The 25,902-nt window shown below is 41.2% G+C and overlaps 1 protein-coding gene, 1 non-coding gene and 1 pseudogene across 5 annotated transcripts in view; all 3 read right to left on the bottom strand.

Annotated features, from left to right (window-relative positions):
* B4GALNT2 (beta-1,4-N-acetyl-galactosaminyltransferase 2) overlaps positions 1–25,902 on the bottom strand; it is a 66,424-nt gene that overhangs the window by 21,178 nt on the left and 19,344 nt on the right. For all 4 annotated transcript variants that reach the window (XM_070226259.1, XM_070226260.1, XM_014741000.3 and 1 more), the window contains exons 2-3: positions 2,957–3,157; positions 2,252–2,386 (exon numbers count right to left, since the gene is read on the bottom strand). In XM_070226259.1, the coding sequence (XP_070082360.1) occupies positions 2,252–2,386; positions 2,957–3,015 (194 nt within the window). In that variant the 5' untranslated portion in view covers positions 3,016–3,157. The remainder of the gene's footprint in view (positions 1–2,251; positions 2,387–2,956; positions 3,158–25,902) is intronic.
* LOC111775795 (small nucleolar RNA SNORA12) lies at positions 10,679–10,824 on the bottom strand. The gene has a single exon (XR_002811775.1). It is a non-coding gene; the product is annotated as a small nucleolar RNA SNORA12 (small nucleolar RNA).
* On the bottom strand, positions 13,753–14,720 carry LOC138916197 (putative methyl-CpG-binding domain protein 3-like 5; annotated as a pseudogene).

The raw sequence follows: 25,902 nt of genomic DNA, 5'->3' as shown, positions 1-25,902 counted from the left end.
AGCTGGGCAATTCCACAGGGGAAGGAGGGAGCAGGTGAGAACACGGCCAGCTCCTTGGCCTTCCGTGTTCGCAGTTAGTTCCTTCTTATAATTCCTTCTCCCCAGCTCCCTCCAGATCAGTACTCCTCCCAACAGTCACCCACCTCATGTCCTCTTATCCCTCCCTGTGTGCTCCATCTCACCCCCTCCAATCTCCTGTTCTCCCTTCCCCCACCATGCACCTCCTGCAATGTGCACACCTGAGCACTAACTCCTGAGCCCTATTGTTCCTCGCACAGCTGGGTGGCACCAGGGTTCAAATCCATGCCAGAATCATCTATGTATTCTACCAGCTTTCAGATTTTCAATACTCCTTCCTGTGTTCTCTTTTCTGGGGAGCCTTTCATTTGTATGCAGCTTAGGGGGTAGTAGCTGATTCCTGAAATTAACCATGGAGGGGCCTGACTCACCCTTCCTCTTCCCTGTTTCATGCCTTAGGCTCAGTCAACCGAGCAGCAAGGCAGTGACCCGGGACTGTTCATCACACAGGCACAGACAACATCTGCTCCAGCATAGAAGGAATGTTTACCTTCCACCCGATACTCAGCAGGTTTCTGGTCTTCCCTATACCTTCCCTACCACGTAGTCTCCACAGAAAAGCCAGAGTGATATTTTACAAAAGTATCTCAGATGATAACTTGCCACTTTTTAAAACTGTTCAATTCTTTGCATTACCCAGAAAGCAAAATACACACTCCTCCTCTTGGCTTACAACGGCTGTCATGACTGGCCTCTCTCTGGGCTCACATACCATCAGCCTTCCCCCAACTTACTAGGCTCCCAGAGCCAGGGCCCGCTTGCTTGTCATGCAGCCATCTCGACAGGCCCACCCTGACTCTGGGCCCTACGTTAGTCTTCCTTCTGGGATGCTCTTTCATGGGGGATCGTGGTGGACTCCTGCTTGATATACAAAGCAGAGTTCAAGGTCACCTTCCAACATCATCCCATGAAATTTTATGCCATCAGGTAGCATTCCACCACAATATTTTAATTTACATCTCCAAATAGCACTTACAATAATCAGATATTTAGGTGATTTGTGTATCTCTTAATGTATTACGTATTGCCTGGAGGAACTAGAAGAATGATAATATTAATAATAAACCACAACGATAATAGTAGGTAATATTTCTGCAGAGCTTCTCCACGTCGGTCCCCTTATGAGTTACTAGCTCTTTGTATGTTAACACAATGCACCTTACAGTAAGCCTATGAAGGAGGCATCTCTATTACAGTTTTTCATATGAAGATACTCAAGTACTGTGGGGTTAAGCAGTTTGCCATCCAGGCTCTTCTAGAGTTCAAGTCCTTAATCACAGTGCAACTTTTTTTAATTTGTAGCACGCCTTCCACTGTAACTCATAAATGATTGCTAAAAAAAAAAAAAAAAAAAAAATGGAAGGGCCTGCTCTTCTGTGCTCCCTTGGTTTTTTTTTTTAGATTGGCACCTGAGCTAGCATCTGTTGCCAATCTTTTTTTTCCTTCTTCTTCTCCCCAAAGACCCCCTGTGCATAGTTGTATATTCCAGTTTTAGGTCCTTTTCTAGTTGTGCTGTGTGAGACACCGCCTCAGCGTGGCCTGATGAGCAGTGCCATGTCAGTGCCTAGGATCCGAACGGGGAAAACCCTGGGTCACTGAAGCGGAGCACGTGAACTTAACCACTCGGCCACAGGGCCGGCCCCAACCCTTGGTTCTCGATTTCCCAGCCAGGTCATCTTACCACCAGTAGATCTGGTGAGATCCCAACATCCTTCCCACAAATTCCCTCTTGACATAAGCCAACCAGAATCAATTTCTGCTCTTTTCAACCAACAGTCCTAGTCAATACACCCCGAGGGTTTAACCCCGGGCCTTGCACATCACAGGGGGACAGTATGTTCTCAACATATAAATGACGTAGATGGTGCAACTTGGTGAGACTACACTGTCACCTGCCATCGTGGTGCCACCATCACCACACGGACGTTTCAAACTATCTTCCTTCCTTTGCTCCTGTTTTATTAGGAAATGTTGTAGACGTGCCAAGTTTTATAAACCTTCATTTAAGGATTGTTTCCTCAGTTCTCTTTCCTTGGTTTATTCCTAATAGTTCCTCCCAGGGACCCCTGCAAAAGAGAAAGTTCCTTCCTTTTCTCTCCCACCCGTGCCCTCCGGGCAGAGTAGAGAGCTTTTGCTCACCTCGGGACCCAAGAGCCCTCACAGTCTGCATTACCTCCTCTGAAAGTGTTCAAATTCAGCCTGTCTCCTCGCATTCACCGCAGGGAGGTCACTCTGGTCATAGGCACTCTGAAAGTCATAGCCCTGAGGTTTGGTGACTTCACATTTGCACTGATTTTTCGGGAACAGCCTAGAACAAACAAGAGGACTGTGAACATGGATGGGTGGGCGGGCTGGTGGGGAGAGAACCTGAGGTCAATCCAGTGTGTCATTCACCCTGAGACTCCCCCTTCCTGTACCCGGCTGTCCCAGCTGGGCTGAGACCCTGGAATCCTAGCAGCGGCCCCTCAGAGACACAGAGAGGGGAGGGAAGGGAGGAGGGGAAGAAGGTCCCCTCTCTTGAATTATCTCCTGCACCAAAATTCTTTAAACTTGAGAGTTGTACGAATGTCAGTGGCATCTCAGCCCCACCAGAAGAGGAGGCGAGTGGGCCAGAAAGGCAGCATCTTTCCTATAGTTTTGGTGAAACAGGCCCTCCAGAGTTTTAAGGGACTTTGCCGGGTGCTGTAGAGAAGAGAGCCTGTGGCCTGCAGACCAAGTCCTCTCCTGGTCCCACAGTTTGGAATTACTTTAGCAACCAGTACAGGTTCAGGAAGGTAGGAAGCCATCAGGAAAATGGGCTCAACAGGGCAGAGTAAACCACAGGAGGAGCAAGGGAGGTGTTGGACCAAGGGGAAGAGAGGGGACATTGCTATCTCACCAGATTCCATTGTAGGTAAAGAGGTTCCTGAGACGTTCCTCAGGCAGAAGCCTCAGCATCTGGATGGCTGGAGCAGGACGTGGGAGCCCTGGTATGAGGCTATTGAACTGTGCGAGAAGGGGCACACTTCTGAATGTAAATAAAACAATGCCAAGTCCTGCGATTAAGACTGACAACTTGAGGAGCCATGGAAATCTAGAGCTGTTGGGACACAAAAGAGCAAATTCTGTTAAAATCTTTTTTCTTGATTATGGAATAAATTACTTGATTGTGTCATACATACGGAAATACTAAGTTGAGGGAAAATATAAGTTAAACCTATATCTTATCCTATTTACTAAAATTGATTTGATAAATAAAACAGTAAAGAATCACATTGCAACAAAAAGACTCAGAAAAGTCACAAATAAAAGAATGGGCAAAAACATCCCAAGAGAAAAAAAAGGAGAGCAAGGTTTGCAATATTAATGTCAGATAGTTGAATTAAAGACAAAAAAAAGTATTAAATAGGACAGAAATGATCACTTATAATGAGCAAGTGCATGATCCACAAAACAGAGGTAGTGGTCATGAACTTTATCCACTAAATAATCGCATTAAAGCACACTGAGCAGAGAATGGCAGGATATGAAAGGAGAAGGATTAGAAATGCAAAGATAGTCATAGTTTCTAACATTCTCATATTTAACACCTCACATTCTAACATCTCAGTCTTTAAGAGATCAAGTCTCAAAAAATATATAAAGCAGTAAAGCAAGTGAATGATAGAATTCATATTCTGTTAAAGAGTTTCAGGAACATTTACAAAAATTGGCCACATATTTGGACACGAAGAAAACTATAATAAAGTAGAAATTGTTCAGATCGTATACTCTTTTTTTTTTTTAAAGATTTTGTTTTTCCTTTTTCTCCCCAAACCCCCCCAGTACACAGCTGTACATTTTTAGTTGTGCGCCCTTCTAATTGTGGCACGTGGGACACTGCCTCAGTGTGGCTTGATGAGCAGTGCCATGTTCCCGCCCAGGATCTGAACCCGGGAAACCCTGGGCCACCACAGCCGAGCACGCAAACCCAACCACTTGGCCACTGGCCGGCCCCAGATCATATACTCTTGACACTGCGATCAAAATGTAACCTTATAACAAGCCCCCTCCCTCCAACAACATGAAAAAGTTTTAAAAACTTCCCAGGACGTCAGTGACATGGCAGCGTAAGCTCTCCCAGGACTCTCTCCCCTTCAAATTACAACCAAAAGGAGCAACTACTTTCCAACCAAAAAAAATCCTGATAACACAGAAACCGTCAGAGATCCACAGCAGCCAAACAATGGAGGGTGGAGAGGCTGCAGCGCCCCTCAGAGGAGCTGGAACGGGGTGGGAGGGAACTTCGCTCCCGCCCCTAGAGGCTGGGATCGCTGTGGCAGGTGAGGGAAGGAGTGGGGGAGGGGCCGTGCCACGGGGGAACAGTCCAGGACTCCCACAGACCCATGCACATGAAACGCTGTAAGGGGGGAAAGCTTTCCCGTGGGGGCACCCCATCAAGCCAGGGCCCCAGGAAACCAGAGAGCAGAGCTGATCGGAATCCAGGTTTGCATGAGACAGAAAGTGCCCCTCCTCCCTCAACCCACTCTGCACGCCGCCATCATGGCTGATGGCGCAGGGCTCAGAATGCGTGGCTCTCCATGTCCATCTAGTGGCGACTAGCTGTAACTGCAACCGAATAATAGCATCATGCGCAAAAACTGCTCCTCTACCATCCAGCAATTTATAAAAGCTCCAGACCAAAAGGAAAACAATAAAAACACAGAAGTATGTCCTGAGGACTTGGAAATAGGTAAACTAAGTGAAAATGAGTTCAGAATAGCTATCATCAAAAAACTCAATGAGGTAAAGGGAAATATAGAGAAACAAGTCAACGAGTTCTGGAGTTACTTCACAAAAGAGATTGAAACTATAAAGAAGAATCAATCAGAAATACTAGAGATGAAAAATACAATGGATCAGATAAATAGAATATGGATTCCCTGAATGCCCATGTAGACACCATAGAGGAGCAAATTAGCATAATCGAAGATAGACAGGCTGAATGGCTCCAGACAGAGGAAGAAAGAGAACTAAGAATTTAAAAAACTGAAGAAAATCTCAGAGAAATAGCCGACTCAATGGGAAAATACAACTTAAGAATCATTGGAATTCCTGAGGGCGTGGAAAAGGAAAATGGAGCAGAAAGTGTGCTCAACAAAATAATAGAAGAGAATTTCCCAAATCTAGGGATTGAGAGAGAAATGTGTGTGGAGGAAGCTTTCAGATCTAGATTTGTCAATGTAAAAAGACCTACTGCAAGGCATATAGTACTAAAAATGACAAAAATGAATGACAAAGAAAGAATACTCAGGGCAGCAAGGTAAAAGAAAATAACCTACAAAGGAACTCCTATCAGACTTTCAGCAGATTTCTCTACAGAAACCTTACAAGCTAGGAGAGATTGGAATGACATATTCAAAACTTTAAAGGATGAAAATCTTCAGCCAACAATACTCTATCCAGCAAAAATATCCTTCAGATATGAGGGAGAAGTTAAAGCTTTTCCAGACAAACAAAAGCTAAGGGACTTCGTAGCCACAAGACCTTCACTACAAGAAATCCTCAAGAAGGCCCTCATACCTGAAAAAAGAAAAGAAATGGAGAAAGGGTTCACAAAACACAGAGTAGGGAGACAGATAGAATCAGAATAGGATAGCAAATATTCAACTATAACATTAGGATAAAGGGAAGGAAATCACCAAAGCAAAGACAATCTTATCACTCTAATCACAAATTCACAGCACAAGTTGGAATAAGAGATGAAAATAATAATTTAGGAGGGGAGGAGGAAAGGGATTGAATCAGTCTAGGCTAAGGAAGTAAGAGACCCCATGAAAATGGACTATGTTATGCACGAGATTCTGAATACAAACTTCAGGGTAGCCACTAAACTAAAAAACAGAAGAGAGACACAAAACATAAATAAGGAAAAATCTAAGAAACCCAGCATAAGAAATTGCAGAAATCAACAAAATTTTGGCAACCTGAATTCAGCAAGTCATTGAAAGGATTATACATCATGATCAAGTGGGATTCATACCAGGGACACAGGGATGGTTCAACATCCGCAAATCAATCACTGTGATACACCACATCAACAAACTGAGGAATAAAAAACACACGGTATCTCAACAGATGCAGAGAAAGCATTTGACAAGATCCAACAGCCATTTATGATAAAAACTCTGAACAAAATGGGGATAGAAGGGAACTACCTCAACATAATAAAGGCCATATATGACAAACCCACAGCCAACATCATACTCACTGGGCAAAAACTGAGCACCATCCCCCTGAAAACAGGAATGAGACAAGGATGCCCTCTATCACCACTCTTATTCAACATAGTACTGGAGGTTTTGGCCAGAGCAATCAGGCAAGAAAAAGGAATAAAAGGACTCCAAATAGGAAGGGAAGAAGTGAAACTCTCACTGTTTGCAGATGACATGACCTTATATATAGAAAACCCCAAAGAATCCATTGGAAATCTTTTAGAAGTAATCAACAACTACAGCAAAGTTGCAGGGTATAAAATCAATTTGCATAAATCAGTAGCATTTCTATACTCTAATAATAAACTAACAGAAAAAGAACTCAAGAACACAATACCATTCACAATCACAACGAAAAGAATAAAATACCTCAGGGTGAATTTAACTAAAGAAGTGAAAGATCTATACAATGAAAATTACAAAGCTTTTCTGAAAGAAATGGATGATGACATAAAGAGATGGAAAGACATTTCATGTACATAGATTGGAAGAATAAACATAGTTAAAATGTCCATTCTACCTAAAGCAATCTACAGATTCAACACAATCCCAATAAGAATCCCAATGACATTCTTTACAGAATTAGAACAAAGAATCCTAAAATTCATATGGGGCAACAAAAGACCCCGAATTTCTAAAGCAATCCTGAGAAAAAAGAACAAAACAGGAGGCATCACAATCCCTGACTTTAAAACATACTACAAAGCTACAGTAATCAAAACAGCATGGTACTGGTACAAAAACAGGTGCACAGATCAATGGAACAGAATTGAAAGCCTACAGATAAAACCACACATCTATGGACAGCTTATCTTCAACAAAGGAGCTGAGGGCCTACAATGGAGAAAAGAAAGTCTTTTCAACAAATGGTGCTGGGAAAACTGGAAAGCCACATGTAAAAGAATGAAAATTGACCATTCTTTTTCACCATTCACCAAAATAAACTCAAAATGGATCAAAGACCTAAAGGTGAGACCTGAAACCATAAGGCTTCTAGAAGAAAATGTAGGCAGTACACTCTTTGACATCAGTATTAAAAGGATCTTTTCAGACACCATGTCTTCTCAGACAAAGGAAACAATAGAAAGAATAAACAAATGGGACTTCATCAGACTAAAGAGCTTCTTCAAGGCAAAGGAAAACAGGATTGAAACAAAAAAACAACCCACTAACTTGGAAAAAATATTTGCAAGTCATACATCTGACAAAGGCTTAATATCCATAATATATAAAGAACTCACACAACTCAACAACAAAAAAATCAAACAACCCAATCAAAAAATGGGCAGGAGACATGAACAGACATTTCTCCAAAGAAGATATATGGATGGCCAATAGGCACATGAAAAGATGTTCATCATCACTGATCATTAGGGAAATGCAAATCAAAACTACACTAAGATACTGCCTTACACCCATGAGAATGACAAAAATAACTAAAACAAATAGTAACAAATGTTGGAGAGGTTGTGGAGAAAAAGGAACCCTCATACACTGCTGGTGGGAATGCAAACTGGTGCAGCCACTATGGAAAACAGTATGGAGATTCCTCAAAAAATTAAAAATAGAACTACCATACGACCCAGCTATCCCACTACTGGGTATTTATCCAAAGAGCTTGAAATCAGCAATTCCAAAAGTCCCATGCACTGCTATGTTCATTGCAGCATTATTTACAATAGCCAAGACATGGAAGCAACCTAAGTGCCCATCAACTGATGATTGGATAAAGAAGATGTGGTACATATATACAATGGAATACTACTCAGCCGTAAAAAAGAACAAAATCGTCCCATTTGCAACAATGTGGATGGACCTTGAGGGAATTATGTTAAGTGAAATAAGCCAGATAGAGAAGGACATCTCTGTATGACCCCACTCATATGTGGAATTTAAAAATGTAGACAAAGAGAACAGATTAGTGGCTACCAGGGGAAAGGTGGTGTGGGGAGTGGGCACAAAGGGTGAAGGGGTGCACCTACAACACGACTGACAAACAATAATGTACAACATATTTCACAAGAAATTTCACAAGATTGTAAACTATCATTAACTCAATAGAAATGAAAAAACACACAACTTTCCAAAGCAACTCTTGAATAAAGGACAGTATCAGAAGAAGAATATAAAGATAGTAAAGACACTGCATATTAAAACTATGGAACACACTAAAACTATACTAAGAGGAAAATTTGAATTTAAATACAAATTTCTAATCACAAGACATAAAAGGAATAAATTAAGCAATCATATAAGAAGTTTGAAAAAGGACAACAATGGGGCTGGCCCCGTGGCGCAGCGGTTAAATTCGCACATTCCGCTTCGGCAGCCCGGGGTTCACTGGTTCGGATCCCAGGTGCAGACACGGACATGGCACCGCTTGGCAAGCCATGCTGTGGCAGGCATCCCACATATAAAGTAGAGGAAGATGGGCATGGATGTTAGCTCAGGGCCAGTCTTCCTCAGCAAAAAGAGGAGGATTGGCAACAGATGTTAGCTCAGGGCTAATCTTCCTCAAAAAAAAAAAAAAAAAGAAAAAAGACACATTGAATAAAATAAAATCCACAAATCTAATGATACTCCAAAGGAAACAATGCCGCGGGGTGGGGGGGGGCGGCTCAAAACTTAAAAAGTAAAGCTTTTTAATTATAGAAAAATTCCAAGCAGATATAAAAAACAAAGAGGATAGTAAAATGAATCTCCATGTACCCATTGCCCACCTTCTATTCACGGACAAAATGGATTTATCTATTTCTCCACCGATTTCCCTCCCTTCCCAAACCATTGTGAAGCAAATCTGGACATCATATCACTTCATCAGTAAATAGTCTAGTACGTATCTCTGAAGGGTAATGTAGTAGTTTTGCACTCAACTTAACTGAGCTGGAACCGGTTCCCCGGAATTCCTTTCCTCGTGTGATGCCAGGTTATGGAAGGCCGCAAGAGAAATTTGCATAAGATTTGGGAGGCAGAAAGAAAGCAGCAGCCTTTATGCTCTAAGGGTTGTACTTTGTCAGGGGCAGTGAAGGACAGCCGAGATACTGGCAAATTCCATCCACTTGGTCCTCTTTCTCCCTACTCTGGGTCCAGTCCTTCTTCCTAACTACTGACCTTGCTGACGAGCAACCTCCAGTTCACTACCAGAACTTTCTCTGTGACCTCACAGCAGTGGTAGCCACGAAGAACTAACAACCTTTCATACTCTTCTCCACCAACTCTCTTTGTGGTTGTACTCCAGAAAATGAATGCTTATGGATTCTGGTTTTTTTTTTTTTTTTGGAAAAGCATTTGGATTTTATTTGATAGTTTAACTGTTTTTGAAAATGTTGATAAACACAAGCTGTACTTGGAGCTGACAGACGTGCTTCTAATATAGGATTTTCATCCTAGAATGTGACTTTTTCCAAAAAATATTCAATCTGAGGCCTCTTGCAGCAGGCAGCTTCCATGGGAATGCACAAAGAAAGAGGCAGGAAAACAGTCCCCATGGGAGACTGTAGTTTCTTAAAAAACAGGCTGCTACTAATTCCTGTGACGTTCATAAAGTGTTTTTCCCTTTGCTTAGTCGTCCAGAGTGAAGTCAAAGGGCTCAAAGTCTTTCCAGAAGCAGCGAGCCAGGGTCTCCTCCTCTTCCTTGCTGATCTGACACTGCCTCCAGTCAGACTTGTCAGGAATATTAAGGATGGCTTCACCGGCCAGGACCTCCCTTCCAAATTGCAAAGGAAAATTCTTTTTAATTCTATGGAAAAGCTTCTCTCCTGTGTCAAGTTCAACATAAAAATACGCTGCTCCTGGGGCTGGCCCCGTGGCCGAGTGGTTAAGTTCGCGCGCTCCGCTGCAGGCGGCCCAGTGTTTCGTTAGTTCGAATCCTGGGCACGGACATGGCACTGCTCATCAGACCACGCTGAGGCAGCGTCCCACATGCCACAACTAGAAGAACCCACAACGAAGAATGCATAACTATGTACCGGGGGGCTTTGGGGAGAAAAAGGAAAAAATAAAATCTTTAAAAAAAAAAAAAATACGCTGCTCCTGGCTGTGCAATCTGCTTGATGTCAGAGTGCTCTGGGATTTCCACCAGCTCTATCTGCTGCTCCCGTGCCTGCTAAGGAAGGCATCTTTAATGTCATCAGCAGTGCAGCAGCTGAGTGGCACAGGAATAACCTGGGGGGTAGGGGTAGGGGGTAGGGAGATAGGAGAAATTCTTTGTGCAGGTGCCAGAGAGGTCATGCCTCCTGCACAGTTCCTGAGAAGGAGCAAATCCATCACAGGGGTGGAGAAACACCCCTCAGCAGAGATTCTCCTCAGGCCAGACAGACCTGTGTCAGCCTGTCTGTAAGGACTTAAACTTACGAGATGGCCCTGCCACATGTGAGAGCCAATCGCTGATGCAGGAAAGGCTAGAGAGATATCTCTGTCATCAAGCCTTTGCCAGCTCCTAAATAATACATGTGGCAGAGTCAGGCCCATCTGAAAACTTAACAAATGCGCCAGAAAGAAAGCCACCACAACTGCTTATGGATTCTCGCAAGGTCCAAGTCATTCACATGTGCCAAGGCTGGGTAGTGACTTTTCTCTGATCCTTTTGGGAACTTTACCTCTCCCGCTTGTCCCGCAATGGTGTTAATTCCTGCAATAAATTCCTCACTCTATAATACTCATAGTAGTTCTGCTTCCTTGACTGAGGCGTGACTGGCACCGATAGATAAGGGTTCTCACACACACACACAATCCCATCACCACAGCTAAAAAAGGAGCAATCACTCTTTAATACCACCAAATGTCCACAGTGTTTAAATTTCCCCATTGTCTTTTTTTTTTTTAAGGATCAAAGTAGGATCCAAATAAGGTCCAAACGTTGGTTGATATGTCTCCTAAGTTCCTTTTCACATATAGATTTCCCTGCATCTCTCTTTTATTTTCTCTTGCAACTTATTTGTTGAAGGAACTGAGTTGTTTATCCTATGCAGTGTGGATTTGTCACACCTGGACTGTATGTTTTCAGTCCCCTGGCATCACATTCCTTTGTCCCCTTTGTATTCTAGAAATTTGTAGTTGGGGCCAGCCGGGTGGCACAGAGGTTAAGTTCGCACGCTCGAGGTTTGGATCCCGGGCACAGACTTATGCACTGCTTATCAAGCCATGCTGTGGCAGGCGTCTCACATATGAAAAAATGGAGAAAGATGGGCATGAATGTTAGCTCAGGGCCAATCTTCTTCAGCAAAAAGAGGAGGGTTGGCGGTGGATGTTAGCTCAGGGGTAATCTTCCTCAAAAAAATTTTTAAATAAATAAATATAAATTTTTAGTTAGATCAAGAGGCTCAATCAGATTCAGGTTAGATTTTTCTGAGAAAACTACTTCATAGGTGATGGTGCGTGTCCTTCCATCAGGGAGGCGGGGCACAGAAGAGCTCGTCACCTTTCTTTTGGGGGATATTAACAGCTATTTGTTGATGACTGCCCGAATCAGTGGTTCTCTATCGGTCTCAGGACCCCTTTATAATCTTAAAAATTATTGAGGACCCCAAAGAGCTTTTGTTTTTGTGGGTTATACCTATCAATGTTTACCATTTCGGGAATTCAATTTGAGAATTTAAAAAGTATTTATTTGTTCATTTAAAAGGAAAATAATAAACCCATTACATGTTAACACAAATAGCATATTTTTATGAAAAATAACTATGTTTTTCAAAACAAAATATATGAGAAGTGTGGCAGAACTTTACATTTTCGCATATCTCTTTAATGTCTAGCTTAATAGAAGACAAAAGAATTCTTATATTTGTTTCCGCATACAAACTGTTATGATATGTTGTTTGATTGAAGTGTATGAAGAAAATATGGCCTCACACAGATATGTAGTTGGAAAAGGGAGAAATATTTTAATTGCTTTTTCAGATAATTGTGGATATTCATCTTTGATACTACACCAAAATCAAGATGTGGTAGTTCTTTTTTTTTTTAAAGATTTTATTTTTCCCCTTTTTCTCCCCAAAGCCCCCCGGTACACAGTTGTCTATTCTTCATTGTGGGTCCTTCTAGTTGTGGCATGTGGGACGCCGCCTCAGTGTGGTTTGATGAGCAGTGCCATGTCCGCGCCCAGGATTCGAACCAAGAAACACTGGGCCGCCTGCAGCGGAGCACGCGAACTTAACCACTCGGCCACGGGGGCAGCTCCAAGATGTGGTAGTTCTTAAAAGGTTGGTCACAATGTGGAATCTGGAACAAATGAATTTTTCGTACTCTGCTACCTTAAAATCCACTGGTACGTCTTGCACTTTGAATGGATCCTTTACCCAGGCATGGTCAGATAACATCATGCTGTGGTCACATGGAAAATATTAGTCCACGGAGTCATGCTCTGATCTTCCAAATGTTGATACATTTCATGATGCAATATCAGTAATTCACATTCATTAATATCAGCACCAATCTCATCAGAAAAGTCTTTTCATAAAAGGCTGTCAAGCTCCTGGTGGTGGAAAGAAGTTTTACAAAGTTCTAATTTTTCTAAAACTTGAATTTTTTTACTAGCAACAAATACTCCCAGCTGTTTTTCTTGAAGTGACAGGATCACCGGGTCCATTTTTTGATAAGATTTCTGCCAGATACACAAGTCTGAATAACCACAGTTTATGAGCCTTTCCTTCAAGTGAAAAAGATTTCTACAAAAAAGCAGCCAGCTCAGCTCGCAAGTCAGACGGCACAAGTGCTTTTTCTTGAGACAACAGCCATTGTATGTAGCGTGTTTTATGCGTAAATCTCATTAAAAAGACAGACTTAAAAGCTGAGAATGTTTTAAAAATCAGTCGTTCTTACTGTTTCATCCGGGATATTTGAAGGGACCCGGGGTCTTTTGTACCGGGAGTGTGCGGTGGTGGGGTGGACAACCGCCACCAATCCAGTTTGCTGCCGCTGCCCTAATCCAAGCTAAGGCGCCAGCTTTTGCCCATCGTTGTCTTTGCATCATCAGTGTAAATGTTAGCTCAGTGAAAAAGGCAAATACCATCTTAATATTGTTGTGAAAAGAGTTTTGCCCTGTAGACTCCCTGAGAGGGTCCCTGGGACCCTCAGGAGCCCTACAGCCCACAGTTTGAGAACCTCTGCTCCAGCCCTTCTCTTCTATGGGGTTGTCAGAGTTTTTTCTTCTCTCTAGAAGCTCTTTTTTTTTTTTTTTTTTTTTTGAGGAAGCCTGGCCCTGAGCTAATGTCCATGCCCATCTTCCTCTACTTTATATGTGGGACGCCTACCACAGCATGGCTTGTCAAGTGGCGCCATGTCCGCACCCGGGATCCGAACCAGCGAACCCCGGGCCGCCGAAGCAGAACGTGCGAACTTACCCGCTGCGCCACCGGGCCAGCCCGCTAGAAGCTCTTGATGTATACATGTTCACCTTTGTCTGTGGTGTAAGTAGCAAAGATTGCTTCTCCCAGTTTGTCACTCGTCTTTTTCCTTTTTAAAGAAACTAGTGTTTATTTATTTTTAGTAAAGTTCAATTTTAATATGACAAAGCATCACAGTCCAGAGCAAGAAGCAGGATTGACATTAAAAGAGGCGAGTGAAACCGAGGGCTGCTCACAGGAACCACCTCCCCAGGGCCACACCTCTTGACTTCTTCAGCACAATGGGCCTATTTGGACCTATTTCATCCGGTCTCAGAACATCCTTCATGGCTCCTGCTCTCTCTGCCTCCCTGGCAAGCCTGTCTGCCCTCAGGGCCTCAGCCAGTCTCTCCCGTGTTTTTTTCACTTTCTGATTCTGTCTGCAGATATCTCCATAGGTTACCGACTGTCTGTAAACCGACTGTGGGAGACAGAGGCCTGCTCCTGGGATCATCTCTGCCCAGTCTGAAGACTGTGCAGTGGTGGGCTCAGGGCTGGTGTGTAGAGACCCAGCACCCAACACGGCTGAGGGATTTACCTGGACTATGAGGAGCGATTATTTTTAAAGTATTTGTAATGTCAAAAGTACTTAAAAGTTCTCCAGTGCTGCAGGCCTGGGGACCCTGCAGTCTCCTGGATGCACAGACTTGTGGGGCTTCTGCAAGGTCTCCTCCCTTGACTGCACCTGACCTCAATGCCAGGATGAGAAGTTATTTTTGTGACAGGCTTCTGGAATATGCAGCTGGTGAGGCTTATAGGAAGTGCAGAACTTTCACGACGTCCCAGCTTCATCTTAGCTAAATGAACTTATCTTTTCCTCTCTGATGTCTGGGGCATCATATTTCTTTTGAGCTTCCCCAGAATAGGCTGGCTTGGAAAACAGGTAGATGCAGGTTCCTCCATGGCTGCAGACTTGTCCCGGTGACCCATCACGCTCCAGATGTCAGACAGCCTCTGGTTTGCTGGAAAATGCAGTGACTTCTGCCTCTGATTCCCCTTTTATGGGGGAAGGGCGTGGATAACCCAATCAGTAGATAATCCAGAGGAGACATCCTGTCACTTATTGATGTGATTTGAGAGATTCCTAAATCTGGTGGGTTCTGGGGGCATCTTGGTGAGAGGAGGGACCTCTCTGGAGACTGAGACATTGGTGGGGGCCATTGTTCTGACCTGGCGTGCTGACACAGACCCCGGTGGATGCCACTGAGGTTCTTCCCTGGGCCTGTTAGCCCAGGGGTCTGCCACACCCACTAGAACACAGATTTAATCCAGTTCAGCCCGGGCAGGCAGCTTGCCCTAGGGACTGGCCCTGCCCAACAGCAAGCCTGCTGGCTACTTGTCGGCCTGCATTGACTGGGTGCCTTGATCCTCTACTGGCATGCAAGTGTGTCCGCCTCTGTGGGGCAGAGCTTGTGTGAGGACCAGGGGAACTGTGGGGGGCATTGGTGGAGAGGTGGGGGCCTTTGCAGTGGGGCGTCAGGATACTCTCCAGGGGGTTAGGAAGTGTGCACAGACCAGGACTGTGTTGAAGGTGTGTGTGGTCCTGTGGGGGGTGAGGCTTATCAGCGGCAGCTAAAGAAATTTTTAATTGTGGTCATAAACATATAACAGAATTTACCATCTTCACCAGTTCTAAGTGTACAATTCAGTAGTTTTAACTACAATATTCACATTGTTGTGCAATGCATCTCTGGAACTTTTGTCTTTTTTCTTTCTATTTTTGCATCAAAACATTTTTTAGAACTTTTTTCTGTAATTGAAATTTAAATCTTTTGCCTATTGAAGAAAAGCTCTTGTTTACTGAAGAATCAAAACTAATAAATGTAGGAGGAATCATAGAATTAGAAAAATCATCATTTTGCAACCACCAATGGAATAAATGATTCTGGCCAGGATGGTGGATGCATGCTGAAATCATTGCGTGCAAGGTTGTTGGGGAGCAGGATATTTAGTGGTGCCAATGTAGAGATCACTTACTATTTACAAAGAGAAAAACGATATCTCTACAGTGGAATGATCAGCCCCTCACTACCTAAACCAAGTGATCAAACAGCATCACTAACAATGAGACAACCCGACAAAGCGTGCCTCCTGACGTGATGCAATGTGAAGCACACGGATCACTAACGGAGTATTAATGCTGGAAATGCTTCATCCAGATGTAATCAAGCCTCCAGACCTGACTTCCAGTTCATAGGAAATAGCAGGAAATAGAGAAGCAAATTGAATAACACCATCCAGAACAATCGGACACGTTAGCATGTCGGATATTCTACAAGACAATGGCCTGGACTCTTCCAAAAGACAGTGTTATGAAAAGAAAAAAAACGTGGGGGGAATGGGGCTGCTTTTGATAGTTTAAATAAATCTAACGACCAAATGCAATGAGTGAACTTTGATGGGATCCTTGTTCCACAAATGTGAATATTTGAACCTGGGCTGAATGTTAGATTATGTTAGGGAATTGCTGATTTTTTAGGAGAGACAATGATATTGTGATTATATAGGAGATTGTTCTTATTCTTAGAAGTATGCTGAAGTAGTTAGGGATGAAGTATTCAGATGTCTGGAACTTCCTTTCAAAAGTCTTGACCATTTGAAAGAGGGGGAAAGAGAGAAAGCAAATGAGGTAAAATATCAATAATTGTTGATCTAGGTGGAGGGGGTCTGAGTATTAACAGTAACATCAAGTTTTCTTTAGGGTGTGACAATTTTAAAAATAAAAACTTTGGGGTTTACAAACAATGGAATAAAAATTCCTCAGGTAAAATAAGAATAGGTGGATACTTTCTCAATGTGACAAAAGGTTTACATTCCAAACCAAAAGCCAACATTACGTTTAATGGTGAAACACTGGAAAATTCCATTATAGTCAGGAATAAGATAAGAATGCCCACTCCAATTATTTAACATTGTCATGAAAGTGCCAGTTAGTGCAGTAAGATTAGCTTATGGAATAAAAAAAATATATAACAAAAAGGGGAATATTATTTATAGATGAATTGTGTACTTGGAAAACTAAAATGTATTAAATGAGAAACTATTAGATATAATAAGATTTTAGCAGGGTAGCTAGTTACAAAATAAATATTTTTTAAAAATAATAATAATCATCATATTACAACAATCAGTTACAATGTTCTAACCTTCTGCCAAGAGCTTCGTGTGCATTATCTCATTTAATTCTCACAACAGCGTAATGAGAGAGGTTCCATTACTCCAGCCGGTTAACAGATGAGTTAGCTGAGGCTTAAAGGAAAACAAACTTGCTCAGTTGGTTATTAATGAATGCAGGATTCAAAACCAGACCACACGTTTAAACACTATGCTACACAGTTTTCTATAAGCCAAGAATGATGGGTCAAAACACAATGAAAGAAGAGATCCAATTCAAATTAACACAAAAGGATAAAATCCTCAGGCAGGCAGACGCATAAGAAGGAACATGTGGGACCTATGTGGCAGGCAGACTCCAAAGGTGGCCCCATGATCTCGGTCCCCTGGTTCTATTTGAACATTTAGCAAAACATTCTTTCTGTTCAGCATTGAAAACGGGCTTATTATTTGTACCAACTGACTTTTCCAGAAATCCCACAGTCTTGAGTCATAAGTCTTCTTTAAAGACTTATTCTATTATTCTTTATTTATATTTATTTATTCTTATTCTATTCCCATGCCAGAATTGTATCAATATACAAGAAATTTAGAGAGATGAAGGACCAAATTACCCAGCCCAATACTTGTGTATTTTTAGTATCATAGGGAATTAAAAGCGCAGGGACTATGAACACTCTAGGTCTCACGTGGTTTATCCCTTCAGGCATTTCAGATTTTGGAAGCAGGCCCTGTACAGTTATTTGCCTGCTCACTTGATGTTTATATCTCCCATATTTGTACCAGTATACACCTAGTTTATGCAAACATGGATTTTTGCTGCATTTTAACCAAGTCTTACAGTGACTATTTGTCTTTCCATAAATCTCATTTTGTGCTGTTATAGAAATCTCCGTTTTGAAAATCTCCATTGTACAGAAGCACGTCTTTAACGTCTTCAGACAAAAAAGCCTTACAGTTAACTGAATGTTTGCATTTGGTGGGTAACTTAACAGGGAGGGCCGGAAAAAGAACGAGAGTGGACTGTTAATATTTTTAGGAAAATGTTGCCTTTGTCTTGTGCAGAACAGGTAGATATATCTGTTAGAATATATTTTTAAAAGGTGGTGATGCCTCGTTTTGGAACTAAAACGATATTTAATCATAAAATTTCTGAAGCTCTTGTAATTTTTTCAACCTGTTGGAAGTTGTCTACCACTATTATTTTTGTTGGAACTGTGAATTTTTTCCTTTTCTTCCCAACCTCTCAGAGAAAAAAAGGAAGTGAGTTTCTGGTAATGAATTGAGCAGATATCTAATATATATCATGCCTTTTGAGCTGTGTAACCTAATATTTGGATACTTGATAATTTGTTTTATTATGTAATTGATAAAATAGTGATACATATTGATATTAATTCAATCATATATTTATGCCATCTGGGGATGTACGATTATAGTTCTTTGGGAAAGACAATTTGTCAAGTGTTCACTAGTTTGTAAAAACTTACTGTGAGAGCTTAAACATGTAAATAAATAATGAAATTCATTTCTAAACAAAAGCAAATTGCTGAATATACATAGAATACACAGGATGAGCCTTAAAAAAAACTAAAAGTTGGAGGCCAGGCTGGTGGTGCAGCAGTTAAGTTGGTACGTTCCGCTTTGGCAGCCCAGGGTCTGCGGGTTCAGATCCCGGGTGTGGACATGGCACTCCTTGTCAAGCCATGCTGTGGCAGGCGTCCCACATATAAAGTAGAGGAAGATGGGCATGGATGTTAGCTCAGGGCCAGTCTTCCTCAGCAAAAAAAGAAGAGGATTGGTGGCAGATGTTAGCTCAGGGCTAATCTTCCTAAAAAACCCTAAAACTTTATTGGATTATATACCAGATTACATGCATATTTAAAACGTGTAATCATAGAAAAAATATCTGAAATTACACACATCTAGTTGCTAATTGTGGCCAATGCTAAGAAGTGGATTATGGGGAGGAATTTTTCAATCAACATATTCTTATATCAACATATCCCTATACTCATTCTTTCTCTTTTTTTTTGCAGTGATCAAGTATGAATTTTGTCATCGAACAAATAAAGAATTAAGAAAATTACTACTACATTAGGGAAATAAGAATAAACGGAGATAAATTCCTATTCTTAACTAGAATAACTCAATATGGTAGGGCTGTAACTTCACCCTATATTAATCTGTAAATTCAATACTGTAACCACATAAGCGAAACTGTGACAGGATTTTTAAATTTGTCAACATGATTCTAAAATATATTAGAAGCAATGCATGAGAATAGCAAGGAAAATATTATAAATCAGAATGATGGCCGTACACTAGACCGCGCCACTACTGAAGAATAAAATTATTATAAAGCCACTGTTATTGAAAGTATGACAGTGAGTCAGGAAATCAGCAAACAGGCGAATGGAATAAACCAAAGTCTAGAAACACTTGAGAACATATAAAAATTCCATGTGGAATTTTCACTACTTGGTTATACATATATATCAGTAACATCTGAATTTTCTAAAATGGTATTCAGAAAAAGATAGATAATTTAAACTAATCAAGTTATAGAAACACTGGCAGAAAACAGACCTCGACATCCTCTTAGTCAAATTCAACCATCTGATTAGACGTATCTCAGTTCGCAGCTCTGGTTCACCAAACCTGGTTCCAGCTGGAGACAACCTCTCGCAATGCAGTCATTAATAGGAACTGTGTGGTAGAAATTACCAATAAAACATCCCACAGCTGAATTTTTATCCAATAACTACGAATGTTCTACACTATTAAAATTGCACTGTTGTGCAGCGGTTAAGTTCCCACATTCCAGTTCGGCAGCCTGGGTTTCGCCAGTTCAGATCCAAGTGCAGACCTACACATTGCTTGTCAAGCCATGCTGTAGCAGGCGTCCCACATATTAAAAAAAGTAGAAGAAGACGGGCATGGATGTTAGCTCAGGGCCAGCCTTCCGCAGCAAAGAGAGGAGGATTGGCAGCAGATGTTAGCTCAGGGCTAATCTTCCTCAAAAATAAAAAAATTGCACTGTTTATGTGCTTAAGTGGGGATGTTAAAATTATAATTGTATGAGTCTGCTATTCTGGTTGGACCACATTTGAGAAACATTCAAGAAAGGGTCAAGATGCAAATTATGAAGTCAGTGAGAAATAAGGAAATGAACCAGTCATCTGTTTCAGCTGATGTCAATTTGCCCCTTCAAGCCAAGTGAAGCTGTTTAATCCTGCCAAGGAATTCCCAAATTCTAGGTAGAGCTTTGAGGACAGGCAGAAACCGGAGGGGTAGCCTGAGTCCTGAGTCAGAAGATGGACAACCTCATCGCCTCAAGGGCTCTTGTACCCTAGCAGGGATGGTCCTGATAGCAAGTCCTCTTTGCAGACAATGAAAGCCAACTAGGCAAGATTTTCCCCCATTTGCCTAAGAAATTAATCTCATGATTTCTGTGTGCTCTATCACACTATCCCTTTATGACCATGACTCATTGACAGAAACACCTACAAAGGAAAAGGTCGAAACACTTAAATATGCATCAGAACTTTTTTTAACACCTGCACAGTGGAAAACAGCACTGAAGTAAAAATGGTAATATTGGATTACTGAAATGGTTAATAACAAACATGAGAGCAAAGGTTTAATCTTATTTCACTTATGAGAAAAACATAAAGACACTAATAAATGGGCACAGAATATGAAGAAATGACTGACCCAAGAATAAATTATTTTATTCTTGAATAAATATAGTAGGTGAACACATAGGAAAGTATTTGTCCTCACTTGTAAGTTAAAAATATTGAAATTAAATGTAAACTGGTGCAGCCACTATGGAAAACAGTATGGAGATTCCTCAAAAAACTAAAAATAGAAATAACATATGACCCAGCTATCCCACTACTGGGTATCGATCCAAATAACTTGAAATCAACTATCCAAAGTGACCTATGTACCCCTATGTTCATTGCAGCACTATTCACAATAGCCAAGACATGGAAGCAATCCAAGTGCCCTTGACTGATGATTGGAGAAAGAAGATGTGGTAAATATATACAATGGAATACTACTCAGCCATAAAAAAAGACAGAATCATCCCATTTGCAACAACATGGATGGACCTGGAGGATATTACGTTAAGCGAAATAAGCCAGGCTGAGAAAGAAAAACACCAAATGACTTCACTCATATGTGGAAGATAGATAAACACATTGACAAAGAGAATAGTTCAGTCGTTACCAGGGGAAGGGGGGTGAAGGGTGGGCACAAGGGGTGAAGGGGAGCACTTATGTGGTGATGGACAAGAAATAATGTACAACTGAAATCTCACAATAATGTAAACTACTATGAACTCGATAAAAAATTACTGGAAAAAAAAGTAATTACTCAATGGACACATTTAACAGCAGAGCAGACACAGGTGAAGAGAAAATTAGTAAGCTGGAAGAAAGGGAAGAAGAAACTTCAGAATTCACCACAGTTGAAAAGATGAAAAATAGAGTAAGAGACTTGGTTGCTGGTGAACATCTAACAGAGACAAAGAGAAAAACAAAAGAATAGAGTAGCGGCACCATTAAAGAGACGTTGACTGAGAATTGTCAAGAACTGATGTAAAGCACTAGTCCAAAATAAAATCTAAACTGGATAAATAAAAATAAATCCACACATAGCTCAACGATAAAAACATTTTTTAAAAATATTGAAATTAAAAATAACTTTGAAGTAGCATTTTAAGCCTATTCAGTTAGTGACAAAAAAGGTCTGGTGATATTGTGGGCAAAAGTGATATATACACCCTGCTTTTGGATATTTAAGTCAGGAATTTTTGGTTTCAAGTATCAGAAACCCATTCAAATTATATACAAGATAACTACAAACTATTACATAATTATATAATATCCATGAAACGTTTCACAATACTGAGTACAAATAATATCGCCTGTCTTTATTTTCTTGAACTAAATTAGAAGCGGCTACACTCCACCCTTTACTGTGACTGGTGGAAAGTTCAAAAACAGTCTTATGGAGCTTCTCCCTCCTCTACTGGCTCATCTAAGAGCCTTAGGAGCAAAAGGGACTTCTGCCTCCGAAAATAGGGTGATTCAGACCAACTTTCCCAGTGATGACTAGAAAAGCTGGACCAAAAGGAAAAATCTGCTTGAAAAGATCAGACAGCTACCAAGATAGTGAATTACTGGGATAGAATTCAAGGAATAAAGGAGGCTAAGGAATGAGGCGACTTCCTCTGGATGTGTTTGCTGATTCCTTCGGTAGCTACTGGGAGGCTGAGCATGCTTTTCTCAGCCTCTTGGGGTTAGGAGAATAGATATTAGAGTCCAAGATCCACCTCGGGTGGAGGTCGGGGCAGGGGAGGGGGCAGTTCCTGGTGACTCCCATTTGCTTCGCATTGGAATAGAAGAAGGGGTGAACCAGAATTAGATAGATGCTCCCAGGCATGGCCACTAGGCTTCCCATCATCTTTGGGTTTTTCTTGGGTTTTTTTGTTTTTTCTTGTTTTGAGGAAGTTTAGCCCTGAGCTAACTACTGCCAGTCCTCCTCTTTTTTGCTGAGGAAGCCTGGCCCTGAGCCCGTCTTCCTGATCCGTGCCCATCTTCCTCTACTTTATATGTGGGGCGCCTACCACAGCATGGTGTGCCAAGCGGTGCCATGTCCACACCCGGGATCCGAACCGGCGAACCCCAGGCCTCTGAGAAGTGGAATGTGTGAACTTAACCACTGTGCCACCAGGCCAGCCCCATCCCATCATCTTTGGAAGCTGAAACATTGCCAGTGCTCCCAGTGCCTAGCACAACCAAACATACATCAGCTCTGGAGAACCCTAGATCGCCAAGTATTTCCACAGACTATTTTGTGAAGCCACTGTTTGACACATGCGGAGATAATGTTTTTAAAATGAGGCAAATAAGGCAATAAAAACACAAGGCTTCAGATATTGGAGTTGTCAGACACATATTATAAAATAAGTAGACTTACAATGCCAAAGAACTGTAAGTTAATGATTCAGAATTTTAACACAGAATTGGAAAATAAAAAAAGAGCCAGACAGCGGCTGTCCCAGTGGTGTAGTGGTTAAGTTCACGTGCTCCACTTTGGTGGCCCGGGGTTCCCGGGGTTCAAAGGTTCAGATTCCAGCTGTGGACCTACACACCACTCATCAAGCCATGCTGAGGCAGCATCTCACATAAAAAAAATAGAGGAAGATTGGCACAGATGTTAGCTCAGGGCTAATCTTCCTCATCAAAAAAAAAGTAAAGAAACAGTGAGTATTGGAGTATTGGAGGAGAGAGAACGAGGCGAAGTAACATTTGAAGGAAAAAAGGAAAAGGAAAAACTTTCAAAACTTGAAAGTTTTCAAGCAGCTTGATAAGCACCAAGGAAGAAAATTTAAAAATGAACATGAAGTTGAGTACCTGAGGGTTACTGTAAATATTCAATAAGATTATCTATTGACCTTGTTATGAAAAGACATTAATCTTGTCAGTTTGCTGTTTTCTTGTTTAACCTGATGGATGACTCGAGGTTCACACAGATATATGAGTTTGTTTTACAGAACAGAGTCCCTTCAAGGAAGTTGCCATTACGAAAAATCAGCCCCTGGCTGCCTTTGATTGCTGAAGGGCTTACTGGGAGGGAAAGAAATAAAGCTTTCTCCATCTCCAAGCAGGATGTCCCAGTGGTTGGCTTACTGTGCGCATCGGGCACACTTGAGACTAAGAGGTTCAATATCAAATATACACCAAAGAACATCGTAGTAAAAATGCTGAAAATTAAAGACAAGAAGACAATCTTAAAATCAGCCAAAGAACTGGGGCCGGCCCCGTGGCGCAGCAGTTAAGTTTGCACGTGCTGCTGCTTCTGTGGCCCGGGGTTCGCCAGTTGGACTTAATCACTCGGCCACGGGGCTGGCCCTTGGGGTTCGCCAGCTGGGATCTGGGGTGTGGACCTACACACACTGCTTGTCAAGCCATGCTGTGGTAGGCATCCCACATATAAAGTAGAGGAAGTTGGACAGGAGCTCAGGGCCAGTCTTCCCCAGCAAAAAAGAGGAGGATTGGCAACAGGGCTAATCTTTCTCAAAATAAATAAATAAATAAATAAATAAAAGAAATGTTTTTTAAAAAGTAGCCAAAGAAGGAGAGATTACCTTCAAAAGAGATTGCTAGCTAACTTTCCCACAGAAGACACGGGAAGCTAGAGACACTGAAATATCTTCTATCTCAGCAAAAATATTCAAGAATGAAGGTGCAATAAAGACTTTTTCAGGCAAACAACATTTGAGGGAATCTGTCACCAGCATACTTGCACTAAAGTGATTACTAAGGCAAATTATCCCAGACGGAAGGTCGTAAGGAAAGAAGGAAAAGAAATAAAAATGGCAAATAAGTGGGTAAATCTAGATGACTACTAACTGCATAAAACAACAATGCTGTTTTGTTTAGTTTTAAAAAACTAAAGAACCAAAAAAACCAGTAAAATACTGACGTAAGTCAGGAAAGGCAGTAAATAGACCGGAAGTGTCTTAAGATCTTTGTATGATTCAGGAAGAAGATTAAAAATACCAAGTAATTTTAAACCTTGATAGGTCAAGAATATGTTATAATCTATAGTGTACCTACTATGGAAATAGTACATATAGAGAATAACTTCCAAGCTAATAGATAAGAAAATGGAACGGTAAAAAAGAATCAATATAAAAAAGTGCAAAGAGGAGCCGGCCCTATGGCCGAGTGGTTAAGTTCATGCTCTCTGCTTCAGCGGCCTAGGGCTTTGCTGGTTTGGATCCTGGGCATGGACATAGCACCGCTCATCAGGTCATGTTGAACCGGCGTCCCACATAGCACAACCAGAGGCACTCACAACTAGAATATACAACTATGTACTGGTGGGCTTTGGGGAGAAGAAGAAAAAGAAAAAAAAGATTGGCAACAGATGTCAGCGCAGGTGCCAATCTTTAAAAAAGAAAAAAAGTGAGAAAGAAGAAAATAGATCAGATAAGAAAAAGTAGAAATATTCAATGAGATGTTAGATTTAAACCAACTATATTGATAATTACCTAAATGTAAACTGATTAAATGCTCCAATTAAAACACAAAGATAGTCAGATTGGATGGAAAGAAAGAAGCATGATTATACGGGGTTTGCACGAGACACATCTAAAACACAAAGATATAGAGTACAAAGAAAGATAAATACACCAAGTGTAACCAAGATAAAGTTGATATCTCCATATTAATATCAAATGACGTCAGGTTTTCAGACAAAAAGCTAAAACCGTAGATAATGAAGAATACTTCAAAGTTATAAAATATTCACTTCACAAGAAGAGATAGCAATTCTTTATTCCAGTAATATAGCCTCAAAATATAGAAAGCAAAATATTGAAAGAATTACAAGGGGAAATAGACAAATCTGCAATCACGGTAAGAGATTTTAACATACTACTCTCCCTAACCAAGACTGCAAGCAAACAAAAAATTCGTAAGTATTTAGATGACTTGAACCAATCAGCAAACGTGATGTAAATAGACATATATTGAACACTGCATGTAATGTCTGCAGAATACACATTCTTTTCAAATGTACACAGAATGTTTACAAAAACTGAAAAAATTCTGGGTCATAAAACAAGTGTCCAAAATTTCAAAGAATTTAAGTAATATGGAGTATATTTTCTGACCCGCATGCAATTAACCTAGTAGTGAATAACAAAGATATAACTAGAAAATCCCTGTTTGGGGAAATTCAGAAATACACTTGTAAATAATGACGGGTCAAAGAAGAAATCACAATAGAAATTAGACAGTAGTTTGACCCAAATGTTAATGAAAATACCACATATCAAAACCTCCAGGAAGCAGCTAAAAACCAATACTTAGAAATATACTATTGCACAACTTCCATAAGTCCCCAATTATCTGCTGATCTTAACCCTCCGTTTCATCAGCCACTTCCTTAAATACACATTGAGCTCATAAAGCTTGCATTTTAGCATCGTGTTGTACCCTTCCTTAGCTTCTTTGCTGCAAGTCCCGCTCCACTACCTGCCCACCTTCATCTGCCGCTGTGGATCACCA

Source organism: Equus caballus, chromosome 11, assembly GCF_041296265.1.
Source record: "Equus caballus isolate H_3958 breed thoroughbred chromosome 11, TB-T2T, whole genome shotgun sequence".
Taxonomy (NCBI): Eukaryota; Metazoa; Chordata; class Mammalia; order Perissodactyla; family Equidae; genus Equus; species Equus caballus.
Note: the sequence above shows the minus strand (reverse complement) of the source record. Positions and strands in the feature narration are given on the sequence as shown.